The sequence below is a fragment of the Trichosurus vulpecula genome, chromosome 1 (genome assembly GCF_011100635.1).
Source record: "Trichosurus vulpecula isolate mTriVul1 chromosome 1, mTriVul1.pri, whole genome shotgun sequence".
Taxonomy (NCBI): domain Eukaryota; kingdom Metazoa; phylum Chordata; class Mammalia; order Diprotodontia; family Phalangeridae; genus Trichosurus; species Trichosurus vulpecula.
Window position 1 is genome coordinate 521,670,876 of NC_050573.1, and position 15,876 is coordinate 521,686,751.

General features: G+C 42.0%; 1 protein-coding gene across 3 annotated transcripts in view; it reads right to left on the reverse strand.

Moving 5' to 3' along the window:
- ITGAL (integrin subunit alpha L) overlaps nt 1-15,482 on the reverse strand; it is a 30,966-nt gene extending 15,484 nt beyond the window's left edge. For all 3 annotated transcript variants that reach the window (XM_036741267.1, XM_036741266.1, XM_036741268.1), the window contains exons 1-13: nt 15,308-15,482; nt 14,121-14,223; nt 13,138-13,232; nt 12,972-13,039; nt 10,860-10,977; nt 10,530-10,660; nt 10,247-10,392; nt 9,286-9,418; nt 9,005-9,146; nt 2,616-2,692; nt 1,730-1,862; nt 1,448-1,602; nt 450-587 (exon numbers count right to left, since the gene is read on the reverse strand). In XM_036741267.1, coding sequence (XP_036597162.1) covers nt 450-587; nt 1,448-1,602; nt 1,730-1,862; nt 2,616-2,692; nt 9,005-9,146; nt 9,286-9,418; nt 10,247-10,392; nt 10,530-10,660; nt 10,860-10,977; nt 12,972-13,039; nt 13,138-13,232; nt 14,121-14,223; nt 15,308-15,362 — 1,494 coding nt within the window. In that variant the 5' untranslated portion in view covers nt 15,363-15,482. The remainder of the gene's footprint in view (nt 1-449; nt 588-1,447; nt 1,603-1,729; nt 1,863-2,615; nt 2,693-9,004; nt 9,147-9,285; nt 9,419-10,246; nt 10,393-10,529; nt 10,661-10,859; nt 10,978-12,971; nt 13,040-13,137; nt 13,233-14,120; nt 14,224-15,307) is intronic.
- Between the last annotated feature and the right edge of the window lie 394 nt (nt 15,483-15,876).

A 15,876-nucleotide genomic window follows, 5' to 3' on the forward strand; every position in this document is an offset into this window, starting at 1 on the left:
ATTTAGTGTCAGGGCCTAGAATAAAACTGGGGTCTCAGTGTTCTTTCTCCTTTGCACCCCATCTTCAAAAATCTTATGTTCTAGATAAGAAAAAAAATTCACACTCTTAAAAAAGTTAAGTTACAATATAAGCTGGTGAAATAGGAGTACTAAGGGGTACCCTCCTTTGATCTGCCGGACTAAAGCTTGTGCTATGGTTCCTTCCAGTAGGCCCCATGCTTAGGCATAGACCAGAATGATCAATAATTATAGTAAGGGCAGTAGAAGGGCAGAAAAGAGCAAGGTTAACTCAGACTGGGACGATCATGAAGGAGGCAAGACTTGGGCTGGTCCTTAGAAGAGAAAGGCTCTCCTTTTTCTCCTTTTCCACACTTCTCTTGTGCCCCCCAACATCCACACACACACACACACACACACACACACACACACACAATGCTATGACTTTCTACCTCTTTCCTATGGTAGACAAAAACACGGCCTCCTCTCCGTTCCCCATAAAACAGGGGAGCTCCAACCAATAGCAGCTCCATCTCCCCATTCTGGTCCACATCAATCCCACACAACTCCCCACCAAAGTAAGAGCCAACCTATAGAGAGAGAAAGAAAGAAGAGGTGGCATAATGATGATCACGCACATTTATATAGCATGTTGGTTTGCAGGACATTCCCCCCACGGTAATTGGGTGAAGCTGGATAGCATGAATAATTTGACCTCCACTTTACAGAAGAGGAAACACCCAAGATCACACAGCTATGTAAACGTCAGAGCCCAGATAATTACAACAGGTGACATTTAAGCAGCACTTTAAGGTTTATAAAACACTTTGCAGACATTATTTCGTTTAATTCTCAGAACAACCCAGTGAAGTAGGTACTAGACTAGAGTGTGACTTATTTCCATTTTACAGATGAGGAACTGAGTCTCAGAAAGTATAAGTGCCTTGCTCAAGGTCACACAGCTAGAAAATATCAGAGGCAGGATGTCATTCCACTGAGCTGTAACTAAGGTAGGACAATTCAGAGCTTTGTCCCATAGTAGCAGAGGAGTAGGAGAGTAATAACTAAGCTTAGCACCTAGATTTCCGGAATAGCTAGTTAAAATTGGAAGTAGTCCTCCCCACCCTTATCGCCCAGGACACAGAATAGGTGAGTCCATCTTCCTCTTACAAAGCAGCCTTCCCTAAAGTGGTCTTACAGGCTTCCCACAACTGAGGGGATGAAGGGGAGGCCAGTGGCATGTTTCTTGTCCTTGCCACTTGCCTCAGGCACGAAAATTGCTAGTGATAGCTGTGGCAGCCTAGGTTCCTGCCTTCAAGTTGAGAGCTCTTTCCATTCTACCAGGGTCTTGGTGATGCCTAGATCTCCACCTTGTTCAATTCCTCCAGTCCAGCTTTGCTGTCTCCATCACACACCCTCAGCTCCACCTGTGGCCACACGCTCTGCTCACCTGCATCCCTTCAAACTTCTGCACTTGGCTCCAGTTTCCTCCCTTCCTGTCTGGTTCTTGGAAGAGTAGCACCCGACCTACATGCTGATATCGAGGAGCACCGGCTGCCAGTAGTTTCCTATTTCCTTTGGAGAGTAGCCAGGTCACCGTATAGCCTGTGGAGGGAGTCAAGAGACTCGGAGACAAGAACCTATGGGGCTGAGGAGAGGGCCAAGGGTCTCTGGAACAAGGCACATTGTCTTTTAATCAGGGAATTGTGGGAGGGTAACAAGACAACCTTACCCAAGTACCCAGCTTCTGCCTCCTGATTCATGGGTTGGTTACCCACGAATGTTTCATCCTTCAGATCTTGCCCCAGGTCTATAAACCCACCAGCCCAATCCAGAGCCCCAGCAGCTCCCACCACACTGCGGCCCTGCAAAAGGAAAGACACTAGGGGCAGGTCAGCTGTTTTTGTGCCCCTCCTCAGAAACAACTGCATCTCTGGGTTTTACTCAGCTACTTCTAGTCCTCAGACTAGTGGGGCCTCCCCCCTCCAGTGTTCATCCTCCACACAGATGCTAAGGTGATTTCCCTAAAGTACAGGTCTGAGGACTTCATAAGAACCTGGAGAAATTTATATGATCTGATGCTGAGTGAAGGGAGCAGAACCAGGAGAACATTGTTCACAACCACAGACATGTTGCTTCTATGATGACTAACTTTGATAGACTTGGCTTTTCTCAGCAATGCAAGGTTCTAAGACAACTTCAAAAGACTCATGATGGAAAAGGCTATCCATATCCAGAGAAAGAGTTACGGAATCTGAATGCAGACTGAAGCAAACTATTTGCTCTCTCTCTCTTTTTTAATTTGATTTGATTTGATTCTTGGTTTTGTTTCGACTTTCTCATGGTTCATTTCATTGGTTATAATTCTTCTTTACAACTTGATTATTGGGAAAATAAGTTTAATGTGAAGGTATATGTAGAAACTATATCAGATCACATGCTGTCTTGCAGGAGGAGGGGAGGAGAAAATTTGGAACTCATAAACTTGTGGAACTGAGTGTTGAAAACTAAAAAAAATTAATTAACTTTCAAAAAAAGTACAGGTCTGACAATGTCATTCCCCCTACTCCATAAACTCCATTGTCTCCCTACTGCCTTTCTTCAGCTTTCAAACCTACCTTAGTGAGGTCAGCACTGATCCCACTGGAAGACAGCTCCATCTTGAAATCAGTCTTATTTTTCTGTTTATTGGTGCCTGTGAAGAGTCATAGAGGGCACGTGGTACAGTAGAAAGAATATTAGACCTTGAGTCAGATGACAAGGGTTCAAATTTTGACTCTGCTACTTACTACCAATGCTACCTTGAGCAAAGTTCTTAATTGCTACGGACCTCAAAGATTATCTAATCCAGTAGTTCCTAACTCTTTTAAAGATAAAAACTCTTTTTAATATAAAAAATTGAAGACTACTCCCCCAAATAATTCTTTGTGATCATTAATTGAGAGATAATAATAAGGATGATAGCTAACATTCATAGAGGGACACTGGCCCTCTGGCTATTCCTCAAACAAGATACTCCATCTCTGGGTATTTTCACTGGCTGTTCCCCATGCCTGTAATGCCCTCCCTCCTCATTTCCCTCTCCTGGCCTCCCTGGCTTCCTTCTGTTGCTAGCTAAAATCCTATCTTTTCCAAGAAGCCTTCCCCGATCCCCCTTGATTCCAGTGCCTTCTCTCTACTGATTATCTCTAATTTATCCTACATGTGTCTTACTTGTCCATAGTTGTTTGTATGTTCTCTCCCCCATTAGACTGTGAGCTACTTGAGAGCAGAGACTATCCTTTGCCTTTCTTTGTATCTCCAGTGCCTGGTATATAACAGGCACTTAATGAATGCTTTTTGACTGACTAATGCTTTAAGGTTTATAACAAATGTTATCTTATTTTAGGCTCACAACAACACTATGAGATAAATGCTGTTATTATCCCCATTTTACAGATGGGGAAACTGAGACAGACAGAGGCTGTGATTTATCTAAGGTCACACAGCTAGTAAATATACATATTTGAACTCAGGTCTTCCTCATTCAGATCTAGCATTCAGTCCATTGTAACATCTAGCTGCTTCAAATAAATAATGATGACAAGTTACCACGAATTCAGTAGCCTTTTAAATGAGTTCATATTTTATGAATCATAACAACTACATATATTTGAAAATTTAATAATATTTATGTGAATTGATCTTATTCAAATGTATAGAAGATATGTTTTATTGATTATCCTAAGTGATTTAATGAAGTGGGGCCTTTACAATAGCACATAGTTTGAGAACCACTGAATCTAATCCAGTCCACTCATTCTGTTATTCAACAATTAATTTTATTGATATCTATTGTCTTTACACACACACACACACACACACACATATATATATGTATATATATGTATGTATGTATATATATATATATACACACACATTTTGCAGGGGGGAAGACAGGGCAATTGGGGTTAAGTGACTTGCCCAAGGTCACATAGCTAGTAAGGGTGTCAAGTGTCTGATGGCATATTTGAACTCAGGTCTTCCTGACTCCAGGGCTGGTGTTTTACTCACTGTGCCACCTAGCTGCCCCATGTCTTTACATTTTAATCATTTCCCATCTCCCACTACTAGATTGAACCATCTCTGACCAAAAAAACTAATTAAGTAAAAACTTGCTGATACAGAAAACTTGTCTGATAATTAGAATGTGAGCTCTTCTGTTCCTTTCTTTGTATCCCCAGTGCTTCGCACAGTGTCTAGCACATAGTGGGCTCTTCATAAATGCTTGCTGACTGACTGATAACATGAACTCTCTATGCTCACTCTCTCATTTGGTGACTCATCACCTTTCATGGGTTTAATTATCATTTCTGTGCAGATGACTCCCAGATCTGTATATCCAGTCCTAGTTTCCTTTCCGAGAACCTATCACTGCCTATTTCAAAATGGATGTTCTAGAGGCATCTCAAATTCAACATGTACAAAACAGAACTCACTATTTTTCTCCCAAAGCCCACTCTTCTTCTGAACCTTCTTGTTTCTCTAGAGGACACAACCATCCTTCCAGTTACTCAGGTTCCCTATCACCTTGGTATCATCCTCACTCCCACTCACCCTATGTATACAATTTGTTGTCACATCTTACACCTCTGCAGCTCATCCATTCCTTTTTCTTGACTCACCTTGCCTCCTACAGGTACCCCTCCCAACACCTAGCCAGTGGACTATTTCAATAGCCTCCTAACTGGTCTGTTTGCCTCACATGACTCTGCCTTCCAATCTCTCCTCCCCACAACTACCAAACTAATTTTCCTAAAGTCTGACCATATCACCCACCCACTCAATAAACTCCAGATCCTTCCCATTCCTTTTAGGATCAAATATAAACTCTGTTTGAGATTTGAAAGCCTTTCACCACCTGGTCCTTACCTACTTTTCCAGTCTTACTATACCCTAACCAATCTACGTGGTCCAGCCACACTGGTCTCCTTCCTATTACACACACACATACACACACACACACACACACACACACACACACACACCCCTTTGTGCCTGGAATATATTCCTCTTAGAGTTCCTTGTTTCTGACAGGGTAGGGGACCGGAACCCCCCAAAACACAACCCAGCTCCTGAACTTTCCTATACATTCTCACCTATATATTCAATGATTCTTTCATGTTGTATGAATACATGAATGAAAGAAGAAATGAATGAATCATTTTCTATAGCTAGGCTGAGCTCTCTCTGTCCTTATAACATGTGCCTTAGTATCACACCCTTTTGAACACCTACCTGCGGACAAATTTTACTCATACCGTTCTCTGGCCCTGCTTTGCCAACCTCGTCATCTCATATTTCTACAATGCTTTATGGTCCTCTTAAACCTTTCCTCAGACCAACACTGAGAGGTAGGCAATGTATGCAATATTATCCCCATTTTACAGATGATGAAACAGAAGCACCTGGAAGTCAAGTGATTTGTCTAGATTCACATAGCTCAGGGCTGTCCAAAATGCAGCCCAGCCCATATGCAGCAAGCATAGAAATTTACATAAACGCTTTAGTAAACGAAGCCGAGCTACTGCAGAGCTCTCACTAAAATGGCAAATCAAAATATATTGTCTATTGTTTCGGTAAAAACCTAAGGTTGGACAGCCTTGACATAGCTTGTAAGAAGAGGCAGCCATGTTAATATACTGGAAAGCATTTTAAAATTAGGCTCAAAAAGCGATAAAACTATCCATATTCTGGCCTGGTGGTCCTCCTGCTAGGCACATACCCTAAGGAGACCAAAGGAAGAAAGATAGGCCATATACAACAAAATATTCCCCACTTTTGTGGGGAGCAGAGAATGGGAAATAAAGTGGATGCCCACCAACTGGGGAATGGCTAAATACATGGTGGTACGAGTGGAGTACCACTACACCAGAAAAACCAACTAATACGAAAAATTCAGAGAATCATGGGAAGACAGATCAACTTGAGTCACAATATCTAGCAGAATCAAGAAAACATTATATACAGTGACTATAATAATGTAAAGACAACACTTCCACATAATAGCCCTTCACATATTGAAGACAGCTTTCATTCCTGAAGTGAGTGTTCTGTAAACCACACATCCTCTGTTCTCTCAACTGATTCACCAATGACCAGGCTTGCCATCTCTTTCTCGTAACTCATCAATAGTTCCCTTAGAGCTATCGAGTGTACAATACAGAATGTGAAAGCGAGACTGAAATTTAGAATGTGGACCACAGACCATCTGAACTGGAAGAGACCTGAGAATGCAGGAAGCAAAAGTCAAAAGGAGAAGAATGAAAACAAAAAGAAATAAGGGAGGGACACTGACAAGTACGTGACCTTGAGCGAGTCACTTAACCCTGTTGTCTCCCTCCAAAAAAATACATGGAAGAGAATTGTAGGAAATCAGAGGGAATCATAGGTAAGCAAGAAAACTTTGAAAGGTACATGCTAAATTATATATGCGTGTGTATATTTATATCTATATGTATACATATACACACACATATACACATGTACATATATTTAAGAAAAATAAGCTATAGATTATAGATATATAGATACACAGGGGCAGCTAGGTGGTGCAGCGAGTAGAGCACCAGCCCTGGAGTCAGGAGGACCTGAGTTCAAATTCGGCTTCAGACACTTCACACACTTACTAGCTGTGTGACCTTGGGCAAGTCATTTAACCCTGATTGCCCTGCCTTCCTACTTCCAAAAAAAATATATATATATATATATAGTTCTATGCACAATTCTCTTTTATTTTATTGCACTCTGTATATGAGGTTGAGATGTAAAGGAAAACAATAGAAAAATAAACTAAATGCTGCATAATTATAATGACCAAGCTTGTCCCTAAACAAGAGGTGAAAAAAAGCACTTCCATCCTTTCTTTGTAGCAATGGGGGATTCTTGGTGGAGAAAAGGCAACTGATGTGCTTGTTGGTTTTCCTGAACTGTCTTTTTTCCTCCTCTCTCTTTCTAAAATCTTTGTTGTAAGGGATCGTTTGCTTAGGAAGTGAGCTAGTAGGGGCATATTTAGAAATGAAAGTGATTGATGAGGTTTCAGTGAAAACAAGATAAATTTTTAAGAGTCAAAATCAAGGTTTTAATTCCAATCTTCTACATACAGGTTCAGCATTCCATCCTCTCTCCAAAGACAGTCAACTATTGGACTAATGTCAACCTGGAGAGAGGTCTCAGTGCAGGGCCCTCGGGATCTATCCTTAGCTCTGTTGCAATCATCGTTTTTATAAATAACTTGATTGAAGACAAAAAAAGACATGTTAATTGAGTTCGCAAATAATAAGAAGTTAAGAAAAACAATTAATATACCAGACAACAGAATCAAGATCCTTTAGATTGTGATGATGGACTAAAGCTAACAATATGAAATTAAAATGAGAGAAATGTTAAATCCTATACTCGGGGTTCGAAAAAAAAAAAAACCCTGACTCCAAAAATAGAAGATGGGGAGAATTTGCTTCACATTAGTTCAAGTGAAAAATGTCTGACTGACCAGAAATTCGATCTGAAGCAAGAGTGGGATGTGGTAACCAAAAAAAAAAAAAAAAAAAGAAGAAGAAGAGAAAGAAAAAATTAAAAAATTCAGTCTTAAACTCCATTAAGGGAAGTTTAACATCCAGAGTAGCTGGGACAGCTAGATGATGCAGTAGATAGAGTGCTGGGCATAGAGTTAGAAAGACTCATCTTCCTGAATTCAAATCCAGCTGTGTGACCCTGGGCAGATCTCAGTTTGCCTCAGTTTCCTCATCTGTCAGATGAGCTGAAGAAGGAAATAACAAATCACTCCAGTATCTCTGCCCAAAAAGAACCCAAGTGGGGTCACAGAGAGTCAGACATGACCGAAACAACTCAACAACAAACAAAAAACATCCGGAGGGAGTAAGGGTGTGGTGTCACTCATCAGACCATGGCAGGGATATCTCGTTCGGTTTTTAGTATGTGTTGCCAAAGCAAACAGAACACAATATGTTAAGGGGACTATTGATATGTAAGCTGTCTTCAATATATGATGGGCTATCATGTAGTATTATGGACAGCTAGGTGGCACGGTGGATAGAGTGCCAGGCCTGACTCTTCCTGAGTTCAAACCTGGCCTCAGACACTTCCTCGCTGTGTGACCCTGGGCAAGTCACTTCACCCTGTTTGCCTCAGTTTCCTCATCTGTCAAATGAGCTGGAGAAGGGAAATGTATCTCTGCCAAGAAAACTCCAAATAGGGTTTGGGAGTGAGAGGTGCCTGAAAAAAGACTAAAGCACAAAATTATTTAGAAGTGTTATTTTTTTTTTTCATTTTTACGAATCATGGAAAGAGCACTGGACTTGAAATCAGAAGACTTGGCCCTGACACTTGTTGGCCCAGTGTGACCTTGGGCAAGATTCTCTGAGTCTCAATTTCCTCATCTATAAAATGAAGGTAATAAGATGGTGAACAAAATATTCTGTAAATCACTAAAGGTTATACAATTCTGCTGTTATTAATTTTATTATTAAGCGTCCTTCCAACTAGATTATAAGCTTCTAAACGGAAGGAGCGAAGTGTTTCTTGTTCTTTTTTCTGCATCCCACTCAAATGGAGCAGGACAAATACTCGTTGCTTGGCCAAGTTACTGGATAAAATTGCCATTGAAAGTTTTTCAAACTTTCAGAACAAATAAATCAGAGCATGATTATTTTCACTGAAGATTCTTCTCTTTGCACCTATGGGGTATAGTCGGTAGAGCATCAGGCCTAGAGTCAGAAAAAGCAGAGTTCAAATCCAGCCTCAGATACTTACTAGCTGGGTGACCCTGGGATAGTCACTGAACCTCTGTTTGCCTCAGTTTCCGCATCTGTAAAATGGGGGATGATAATATCGCCTACCTCTCAGTGTCATTGTGAGGTTCAAATGAGATGATGCTTATAAAGCTCTTAGCACAATGCCTGGCACACGGTAGATGCTATAGAAATATTAGCTATTATTAGCTACTCACCTTCAATACCATAGATCTTCTTCTCCAGGTCATCAAACAGGTCCTTAAGCTTGTCATAAGTGGCCAGAATCTTCACAAAATCCTCTGGGGGTTTGGAGGCAAAGTCATTAAGTCTTTTAGGTTCTTGAATTCCACCCCCAATCTGTGGGAGAATGAAGAGGTTACCTCAGCAGCTCCCTGACTGATGCTTCAGAGGCCACACTGACCTTTCAACCCACCAGGGAGGAACAAGAACAGGAAGTGTCCTGGGCTACCAGGGTGGCAGCCTGTGGGATTCATACCCCAATCACATAGCGGATGATGTGTTTGGCTTCCTCGATGTCTCCGCTATCCGTAGCATCCCCATCTGTGATGATGATCATCACTCGCACAGCTTCAGGGCGGGCACCCCGACTCACGTTAAACACATCCTTTCTGTGTCAAAAAATGAAGTGAAGTAAGGTCTTTCTCCCCTTGGTTCCCCAGCACTGAGGGCAGTGGGCTTCCTCTTGGGCGATGTTCCTGCCTCATTATGTCATCCTCATGAGTAAAGGAAAAAAAGTATCCTGGTATAGAGAAGAGAGCTTGAGATCTGGGTTCACGTTCAGCTCCCTCACTTCTTCTCCTCATGGGATACTGAGCAAAAACTGGAAATGAAGTGGGGCCATCAACTAGGGAATCGAAGGCATATCGATGCAATATATTATTACAGTATTAAAATGATGAGTAGATTAAATGAATGAATGAATGAATTATGAGTAGGAGGGATCCTGAGAAACAAAAGAGGACTGGGATGAATTGGATGAGGAGGGAGAAGAGACACAAATAGGACCAGGATAATTGCAATGGTCAAGATTCATTCCAGAAGTTAGATCACAACGGATACCAAACGAGGCAGACACAGACTGATGTTATGCTGTGTGGGTCAGGTTTGCTTGCTTTCCTTTGCTATCAGGGAGGGTTGGGGAAATGGCATATCAGAAAATGACTAGGATGTAAAAACAAAACAAAACCATAAAGACACCCATTTCTATATATGTGTATATATATATATATATATATATATATATATATATACACACACATCTACATACACTCACATATGCATAGGCACACATACACACACACACTATATATATATATATATATACATACATACACATATATATATTTGCCATAAATCCTAGAGCTGTTGTTTGGAGGATCAAGTAAGAGAATGTATGTGCAAGTAGCCCTTGTAACCATGAAGACTTAAGAACTTACACAACGTGATTGATGCCCCCAAAGGTGTTGGTGAGTTTTTGCATGTGTTTGACGTTAGCTAGCAAAGACTTAGGATTTCTTGTCTTGACATAGTCTGAGAAATAGAATTCAGTCTTGGAGGAGCTTGAGAACTGGACAGCTGCAAACTGGACAGAGATAGAGACAGGGGAATCAGCTGACCTACTCATTCCATGTTTGGTCCTACCTCCCACCAAACTGCTCCCCCCTCTCCCAGCCCTTGCTTCCCTCCCAGGACCCGATCACCCAACTCCAGTCCCCGCACATGGAACGAAGAATTGCTCAGTTTTCTCATCACATCTTCCATGAATTCCAGGATTTTCTTAAAATCTTTATCATCTATGCTGTAGGATCCGTCGAATAAGAACACCAAATCTACGTTTGCTTTTAGACACTCTGCAGAGGGGCGGGACATAAGGAGGTCAGGAGAAGAGACCACCATCAAATCAACCCAGTACCATGCCTGTCCCCGTCCCTTTGGCTTAGCCATGGCTGGGCATTAGGACAAACCAGCTTAGTAAATTGCATTTCTCACTTGTGGTCTTGTCACTCCCCAAAGTGAGAGCCCCTTTGCCAGGGCTGGGTTTCCTCTTACCCTGATAACCAGGATATGCAAGAAGTGCGGGTCCACCCAGATTTGGTGGGAAGATATAGCAAAGACCACTCAAATAGAAGTTTTGATCACATTCCCTGGCCAGCCCAGGGTCACAAGCCTGTGGGAAACGAAAGGTGGAAAACAGTCAGAAGCCTACTAATTGAGTAGCTATCTGTCAATCTATCTGTTACTAATGTTTTAACTTTTTTAAAATTACAAACATAACGATGTCTGTTGTTATCAGAGAAGGAAGGTTTTTAGAACAGCTAGCAAAGAATCTCAGATTTGAAAGGTACATGAGGACATAATATATAATGTGAGAATGAGAAGAGGCTTTAAAACATATCATAGAGAATGTGAAAGCTAGCATGAAATTTAGAATACAGAGCACAGAATAACAGAACTAGAAAGAAACTTGAGAAGATAGAAAGTGAAGGCTAAAGGGGGAAAAAAACAAAAAGAGAAATAAGGGAGAGTCACTGAAGCATTTATTTTTTAAGATTCAGAGAAGAGAACAGTAGAAAAGCCTGAAGGAATCACAGAGAAGAAGGATTGCTTTGAAAGTTATGTGCTGAATTGATTATATGTGCTTAAGAAAAAACAAACTACACACAATAAAAATTCACAGTTTCTTGTATAATCCTCTTTTTTGTAGTTCTACTGTGAATATGGAAACGCTCGTTTAACTTGGCATTAAATTAAGAATAAAATAATTTTTTAAATGGTAAAAGAAAACTAAAAAGAACTTTAGAACATAGAACAAGGGGTTTTAGAACAAAGAAACAAAAATTTCAGGATTGGAAGATACATTAGGATAGAGAAGCTATGTGGGATATCAGTTAGAAGAGACCTTGGAACAGGGAGAAAAGAATGTAGAAGAGCAGAGCTGGAAGGAACCTTCAGACCCAGGGCACAGAACATCACAGCTGCAAGGGACCTTAGGCATGCTGAGTCTCTCCAGCCTGGTGTTCTTCCTACTATCCTACGCTGGCTGCTTTTTCCTGACTAGTGGCCTGCCCATATTTCTTTCACCCTCTCCTCTTCACTTCTCTTTTTCACTCTCACTGTCTATATGATCTCTCTCTCTCTCTCCCCTCTCCTCTCCACCTATCAGAACACTACCTATGTTTATAATTGCTATGTGACCTCAGACAAATCACACTCCTTTTTGGGGCTGTTTCTTCCTCCGAAAAGGGAAGGATTGGGAACAGATGGTCTCTAAGTTCTTTCCTTGCCCTGGGATTCTCTGAGAAAGTTAAGCTTAAGACAGATTCCCATTCTCCAGGAAACTTTGAAGCCTTCTCACGCCCATAGTGATTTCTTCTCTGACCATCTACACGGTTACTTGTCTCCCACACAGAAGTAGCCTGTATGTAATCTTGAGGGCAGGGACCACGTCTTACTCCACTGAGTGGAGCATGGGGCCTTGAGCCCTAAACATTGGTTAGAATTTACATTTTGAAGGTTTACAAAACGCCTTCCTTATAACCTCCCTGTGTGGTAGGCAGTTGTAGTACTACTATTCCCATGAGGAAACTGAGGCCCGGAGAAATGAATGACTTGCCCAAGGTTACAGAGTTAATATTAATATTGGCAGAGCTAGGACTTATATAATAAGTATACTTATATAAATAAACCCAGGTGTTTTGTTTTTTTTTATTACAGGTTGATCACTCTTTTCTTTTTCTTTAATTTAACATTTTATTTTTCCGTAACTATATGTAAAAACAATTAACATTCTTTTTAAAAAAAAATTTTGAGTTCCAAATTCTCTTACCTCCCTCCCTTGCTCCTTTCCCCGCCCCCCCCAAGCAATTTCACATAGATTGCACATGTGCCGTCATGCAAAATATATTTCCATGTTAGATCACTTTTTTTTTTGAGGCAATGGAGTTAAGTGACTTGCCCAGAGTCACACAGCTAGCAAATGTCTGAGGCCAGATTTGAACTCAGGTCCTCCTGACTCCAGGTCCAAGATTACTCTTTTCTTGATTGATTGGCATTCTCTCTGTCTCTGTCTGTCTTAAACCATCTGACTCTTCCATCGTATCCTTTATCTCCACTTATTTACCTTCCCTCCCTCCTCACCTATCGATTCTCTATTTCTCTTACCATGAAGCGTCCATCAGTGGGATCTGTGGCCAAGGTCATGCCTAGATACTTGGAGGTGTGATTAGCATCTGTGGTAAGAAAAAAGATCAATACCAGAAGTAACTCAGAAGCCAATAGAAGCTCCCTGACCGTGATCAGGCTTCCTGTTATATAACCTGGCTCTCACCTCTCAGGTCCATTGGCTGGCAGTGTCCTGTGGATGGCTGGCACTGATATAGGTTCCCCGTGTTGTTCCCCTCACCAGGAGCTCCCACAATGACCCTGATGGGAAACACTTTCTGTAAGACAGAGATGCCTGGATCTTCAGAAACACTGGGACTCCTATTGGAATCAACCTTTGGGGGAGGCGGGGCTGGGACCCCAGAGCAATGCCAGATGCTGCCTCAAAAAGTTCTCAGCAGCACTCCCCACCCCCAGTGCTTGCTGGTGAATCCCTCCCATTTTCCCACTTTGCCTCTTAATACCTCACATTTGAATAGGTGCTTTGCAATTTTCAAAGTTACATTTCCAATATAGCATTATGGGAGCTTTGTAAAAGCCCTAGGAAGGAGTAAAGGCAAGGATAATTAACCCAATTTTTCTTATTTTATCCAGACTTGTGATCTCACTGGTGTAAGGAACTCCTGGCATGGAAAACCCTCTAGCTACAGTTCATTTGTACCTTAAAGCTTTGAGAGTTGCCTGAGGGCACTGAGAGGTTAAGGAACCCATTTATGATCACACAACAGGCATGAGTGTCAGAGACAAGATTTAAACCCAGGTCTTCCTGACTCCAAGGCCATCCTTCATCAACTATGACAAATTTTCACATATAGTAAATGTCAGAATAACTAATGTCAAGTCTCTGGACTCCCAGGCCAGTATCCTTCCTGCTACCTTATACATCCTTCACCATCAATGCCTACAGAGAGGTGGGAGGTAAGAACCAGGGCCTCTAGGGCAGTGGCCTCAAAAATTAAATAGAAAAGAATTCCTGGGCCAGCCAGAGTAATGACTTAGAAAACCACAAATTAACATTATCTATGTTGTATTGTATTTTTATTTATTTTTTAAACATTTGCCAACGACATTTTAATTTGGTTCCCCATAATGCAGGGGTTTCCTCTGCTGCTTGTAGTCAAGTTTGACACCTTTTCTCTAGGGCCTTACCCATTTCCAACTTGCAGGGCCTGATACCCAAAATGGTTCCCTGCATCTTGGAAGGAAAAGCTCTGGGAGTGACTGGTATCCAGGTTATAGCTTGAGGCCAGGGCTGCAAGAGAAGGAACAGAGAATCAGGGCCTGCTGGGGCTTCAAAACATCCCTTTCTCTATTTCCCCAACCCACCTAGCCCCATCTCCTCAGTTCCCCCTGACCAATAGCTGCAGGAACAGATTTAGGGCTGGGAACACCTAGGGTTGAGAACTAAGAGGAGGCCAAGGCCTCAATAAAGGCTTAAATGTTTCATGTTAATCCACTCTTTTCTGGTTTACAGGAGAATTGTGCTGAAGGCCAGGGGGTAGGGGAAGTGAAGAGGATCTGCAGAATAGAGGAGAGAGGAAAGGAGGTGAAGAAGGGGACAAGAAAGGAGTGCATTCCTTTTCTTTTTTTTTCCCTCCCCCCAAGGGGATTTTCAATTTCAAGATCCCAAATCAGAGCGGTCTACCAGCGACCAGGAATGACCACAACACATCACACTTCCCCATTCTAGAAGGTCCCATTTTCCCCAAAGATTTGGGTTTCTGCTTCTCCAGATTGAACTCTCACACTGAATTTTCCATTACAATTTCTAGCCTCCACTTGTCCAAATACCTCCTCACCAACAACCACACACTCCTCTCACTCCTCCCCTGTATTGGCTCTCTCAGCCTCTCAAACACTCAGCCTCTTTGCTCTACCCCCTACTCCATCCCATACTAAACATCAGCTCTGGCTGCCCCAGCATATCCTGTCCCATTGCTCCTCAAACATCCAACCTCACATACCCACACCTTCTTAATTTCAGACACCTCTTCTCAGCCTTCCCATCCAGCACCTCCTGTTTCCACTTATGAAAAGCATTTTGAACTGAAATTTCTAATGCCCAACCCAACTGTCTCTGGCATATTCTTTTGTTTCTGATTCTCTGCCTGTTCCTGTTACTCTTTCAGCCCTCAGTCTCCCTCAATATTTTCTCTTTTTCTTGTTCCCTAGGATCTTGAGTCCCAACCAGGTTGTCCGTGCCTTCTCCTCCCTCTCTGACTGTTCCTCCTCCATGACTCAATTCCCAAAAAGCCTCCCCAACCCACACCTCTCAGGCTCCTGTTTTCCCCTTAGTCTCTGCCCTTATATATTCTGCTGTTCTGAACTCAACTTACCCCAGAGAAAGATTCCGAGCAGGGGCAGCCTGAGTAAGGTGCTGGCACCCTTCATGGCACTATGGCCAGCGTGGAGTAGCGTCAGGGATGGAGAAGAGGAGACTCAAGAATCCCTAGTTCCGGGCTCAAAGAATCTCTTGTTAAAGTTAGTTGCCAACTTAAGGTAAAAGGAGGAAATGACTTTCCCCGGGGCCCCAGTGGCTACGGCTTTCTCACAGGGGAAGGGATGACAGGGTAGTTGATGGTTATGAAACCAGAAGAGGCTTAGAGAGGAAGTGTAACCAGGTTAGATTTCCTGCCCCTGGCAGCTTTTCTTATCAGCCAAAACCCAGGCTCACTGCAGCTCTGCAATTAAATTAGGTTGTTATCTCACAGACTGGCTGAGCTAGAAAGAATCTCAAAGATGGTCTAGCCAAAACTCCTTTGTTTTATAGATGTGGGAGCTGTGGCCCAGAGAGAAGAATGAAATTATAGTCTTTTGTTTGCAAGAGACTTGAATCTGAATCCCAGGTCTTCTGACTCAAGGTCCATTATTCTTTCTAATTAATGTCTTTTTTTTTTTTTAAATC